Source organism: Arachis ipaensis, chromosome B10 (assembly GCF_000816755.2).
Source record: "Arachis ipaensis cultivar K30076 chromosome B10, Araip1.1, whole genome shotgun sequence".
Taxonomy (NCBI): domain Eukaryota; kingdom Viridiplantae; phylum Streptophyta; class Magnoliopsida; order Fabales; family Fabaceae; genus Arachis; species Arachis ipaensis.
The window spans coordinates 7081364-7085943 of record NC_029794.2 but is presented as its reverse complement, the minus strand read 5'-3'; the positions used below and the strand labels follow the sequence as shown (position 1 = coordinate 7085943).

At 32.4% G+C, this 4580-nt stretch overlaps 1 protein-coding gene and 1 long non-coding RNA gene across 2 annotated transcripts in view; one reads left to right on the top strand and one right to left on the bottom strand.

The window, feature by feature from the left end:
• The window catches only part of LOC107620042 (oligopeptide transporter 4), a 6168-nt gene extending 4683 nt beyond the window's left edge, over positions 1-1485 (bottom strand). Inside the window, exon 1 of the mRNA XM_021112909.1 lies at positions 842-1485. Within this exon, the coding sequence (XP_020968568.1) occupies positions 842-894 (53 nt within the window). The 5' untranslated portion in view covers positions 895-1485. The remainder of the gene's footprint in view (positions 1-841) is intronic.
• On the top strand, positions 3532-3810 carry LOC110267402. The gene is made up of 2 exons (XR_002354964.1): positions 3532-3659; positions 3738-3810. It is a non-coding gene; the product is annotated as an uncharacterized LOC110267402 (long non-coding RNA).

Sequence of the window (4580 nt, the reverse complement as noted above, 5' to 3'; positions counted from 1 at the left end):
GCAGTTGAAACTTTATTTTACCTTATTATTATTGAATATTATAAATCAGGAATGTTAGGAGGCCAACATTTTTGTTAAATTCTGGCGATCACTTAACCATCAAAAGAAAATTGAATGATTCTATACCATTAAATGCAATCTCACACCATTAAAAATATAATTAATGACTAAAAATTACAAAATCTACTGGTCCCTAAACTTAATTTTTCTACTATAAATTATTCTTTTCCGAAAGCCAAATAAAAATTATTACAACAATTGAGAATAAAAATGAAAGCTAAGGATGACAAAAAAAACAATCACGACATAAGCATGGAGCAAGAAAAACGCATAAGAATTCCTGCTTCAAACAGGAATCTATCGAAACACAAGAATCGTGATCTCTAAATAGCTCTATATATCTTTTAAAATCAAGTTTCACTACAAATAACTAATTAAATTCATTAAAATAAGCAAGTACGTGCATACACATACATACATTTATACTACAATAAACCAATAATAGAGTTAGGTTGTAAGTTGTAACTATCAATCATCAAACACAAGAATATAATACATCAACCGCAATCTAGAGCAATAAAAAGTATAAATCATTCATAGATAGCTCAAACTTGTCATCATTCACAAAACACAATTTAATAATTGGGAATTGGCAACGACAATCATGAGACTTTGACAATTGACATCACCATGAACCAAGGTATATATATGGCAAATAAAGACTTAAATCATATTTTATATAATTATTTTTTTAATTTTAAATTATAATAAGATGGATATAAAAAGTAATTATTGTTATTACTAATAATGAAGTGGATAATTGAAGGAGGAAGTGATTAACCTGAGTAGTAATGATGAGAAGCCAGGAAGCAAAGAAAGAGATGCTGCGTCCATAAAAGGCCTTAATTATGTTCACAATACCCACCGCATAGGGCGACCCGGACCCGAAAGCGCTACCCGCATTCGCGAATATGGTTATAAGCACGTGCTCCTTCATGTTAAAGGGGCCCGGATTAAACGACATCGTTTTGGATCCGAGGCGAAACTTTGTAGTTGGCAGCACCGCCGCCATGAAGTGACCGATGGGAAGTGTGGCGACCTGAACGGTGATCTGAGTTATGATGAGTGGCTCCGTACGGTAAGCGAAGAACTGGTTGAGGAAAGATAATAGCGCGCATGAGATTAGACCTAAGAACCACATTCTGAAGGTCCACACTGGTTGGCTTGGATCGTCACTGTTCGAAACCGTTAGTCGCACTTCTTCAACCGGCGACACTTCTTCTTCTTCTTCTTTTTTCTCTTCGTTCTTCTCATAGTCGAAGCTTGTTTCTAATTTCAGCTTCTCTGCCGGGTCTGTGGTAGCCATGGGAGAGAGAGAGAGAGAGAGTGGTGTTTTTGGTTTTGGCTTTGGGGTGTTTTTGAAGAGAGGTGTTGTTGTGTGTGGTTTTATTTGCATTAATGGATGGAAGGTGAGGATTTTGGCTTCATGATCAGATTATTCAAATCAACAAAAAATAGTCCTAATTTATTTTATTTAACATTTATTAATTGTTGTGACAATTAATTAATATTAAATAAGATAAGTTCTGACTATTTTTTTGCCTGGTGAGCATTACCCTGAGCTGTGAGGTGTGTTTGTTGTGAAGATGGTAATCATAATTAAGTTGCTTAAACGTATGGGGAGTCTTTAATTTTGTCCTTTCATTCATGATTTGTGCACAGTATTGGATCCAAAGGATAGGTAAAATAATGTTTCTTTTCAAAATAATAACTATCTTTTAATTTTTTAATGTATTAAAAAATTAATATATTTTTGTAATATTTTACCTAGTATATATTCGGATTTATTAAAAAAAAGAGAAAAATAAAATATAAAAATTCAATTTGAGTAAGATATACAAATTTAAGAGTTAAATTTGTGTTTGAAGCGATAAATGTGATGATTCAATTTGTACTTTTTATATTCTAATTAAACACATCATATTTCAATAATGTTATAAAATATTATGTTTTTTTTCCTTATCAAAAATAAAATGTGTAAATAATAAATATTCATAAAAAAAAAAACAAAAAGTAGTATTTTGTGAGTACGTGACAGATGAATTTGTGTAATAAACAAATTTTCTACGGAAAGGTTGAGTAATAAAAAGTTCTCATAATGTTAAGAGGATGCCTCGGTTGAATTTGTGATGAATTGTAGACTTAAATAGTTAAATTTGGTATTTAGATATTTAATTTATAATGTATAATAAAAAAAATATTTATTTATAGGCTCAAAATTTAATATAATTTAATCATAATGATAAAATTAAATTAATATAAAATCATAACAAGATATAAATGTCATATTCATCTATAATATTCTAAAATAAATTTTAACAATAATTAAGTTGGTTAAACATTGGTGGGAATCTTTAATCTTGTTCGTCATTCATGATTGTGCTTGTTGTGCACTTTATGGGATCGAAAAGGTAAGTCAAATAGTAAAATACTGCTATTATTAACCTATCACCGAATATCCGTTTAGTTCAGTCCCAATAGTTCAACTTAATAATATTAATTAACCATAAAAGTATAAGTATGGTTCCAAGGCCACGACGTTTGAATCAGATCACTATTTTTTAGAGTAAATGTCTAAAATGTCCTTAAATTTCAAATCGTTATTCAATTTAGTCCTCGACTTTTTAAAATAACCAATTAAATTCATGAAATTCAAAAAAGTGTATCTTTGTTAGTCTTTTGCAGAAGTATCGTCTAAACGTTGATGATGCGGCATTCCAATTGTATGCTGATGTGTACCAAACTTGAATTTTATTCAAATTGGTATCTGAAATTGCTTAATAATATCCAAATTAGTCCATTTTCAATTATAAAACCCTAATCCCCAAATTATTGTCTTCTCTTATTGTTGGGTTGGAGAACTCTCGACCACCGGAGAGATTTTGGGGAGGAATCAAATGAGATAACATAAGATGAGAAGACACCACATCCAACTCAAAATCTTAAGGTAGTAAGTTAATGGGTCTCTCATCTTATAAACTCCTCACTCTTCCTTGCTTTCTTTGATGTGGGACTAAGTTCAACACTCCTCACACTTGCAACACTAACAATCTCCCTCTCAAGTGTGAGCCTCCACATCAAGCATCAACTCCCCTCTAGCTCTTCCACCACATATGAATATTCGTCCATCACACCGTCGCAAAACACCGCGGGACACGCCGCCCGAACCACCTTTGCCGGAAAGACTTTCGATGCTTCACCTTGAATACCCCTTAAAACCAGACTGATTAAACCATCGGCTTTGATACCATTTTGTTGGGTTAACTGTGGAGAGCTTTCGACCACCGGGGAGATTTTGGGGAGGAATCAAGTGAGATAACATAAGATGAGAAGACACCACATCCAACTCAAAACCCTAAGGTAGTAAGTTAATGGGTCTCTCATCTTATAAACTCCTCACTCTTTCTTGCTTTCTTTGATGTGGGACTAACTTCAACACTCCTCACACTTGCAACACTAACACTTATGGCAGCAAAAGAATGTGCAACAGGGGAGGTAAGAACGCCGTTTTCTGTAATTGCAGACTTCGGATGGTGATGAAGTACTCAACGACGACAGAGAATCCTGATAGACTATTTTATGGTTGTCCACACTATGAGGTAAGGTTATGGCTTTAAAGAAAATGTTAAGATAGTTTCACTTTGAGTTTGGATTCACCTGCGTTTTTTACTTTGCAGTATGGAATCCATTGTAATTTTTTCTGTTGGGTTGATGGAGGTGAAGAACCAGTTTGTGCAACACCCATTTCACGAAAAATTTTGCATGAGTTCAATTGAAAAATGACAAACTTAGAAAGTGATGTTAAGACCTTGAAGATGATGACAATGGTTACCTTCTTAAAAGTGGAAAATATATTTTAGCTTAATGGACGAACCTGCAAGGATACATATAATTTAAACCTGTGTTGAACTTAAAATTAATCCAACCACATTAATTTGTAATTAAAATAGTTTTTAGGTAAGTGTATTGATGTTGTAGTTTAGGATGAATATGAACTGGAAGATAGCGGGGAGAACGAAGAAAAGAAGAAGACAGCAGAGAGATCGAAGAAGAGAAGACAATAATTTGGGGATTAGGATTTTATAATTGAAAATAGATTAATTTGGATCAATTTCAGGTACCAATTTGAATCAAATTCAAGTTTGGTACACATCAGCATACGGCTGAAATGCCACATCATCAATGTTTAGACGACACTTCTGTAAAGGACTAACGGAGATGTACTTTTTCGAATTTTAGGGATTTAATTAGTTATTTTAAAAAGTCGAGGACTAAATTAAATAGCGATTTGAAATTTAGGAACCATTTTAGACATTTACTCTTATTTTTTATGAGGAAATGGAGTAAAAGTATTTTTTAATTAAGTAGTATGAGCATATGCCATATGGTATATGAAATGATTTTATTATTGTTATTTAAATTTTGTTGACTAATTTTCAGTTCGATTAATTATTTTAGGTTCGTCGAATAAAATTAAATTTGTCTAAATACTAAAATGTTGTCACATATTACGTTCAATG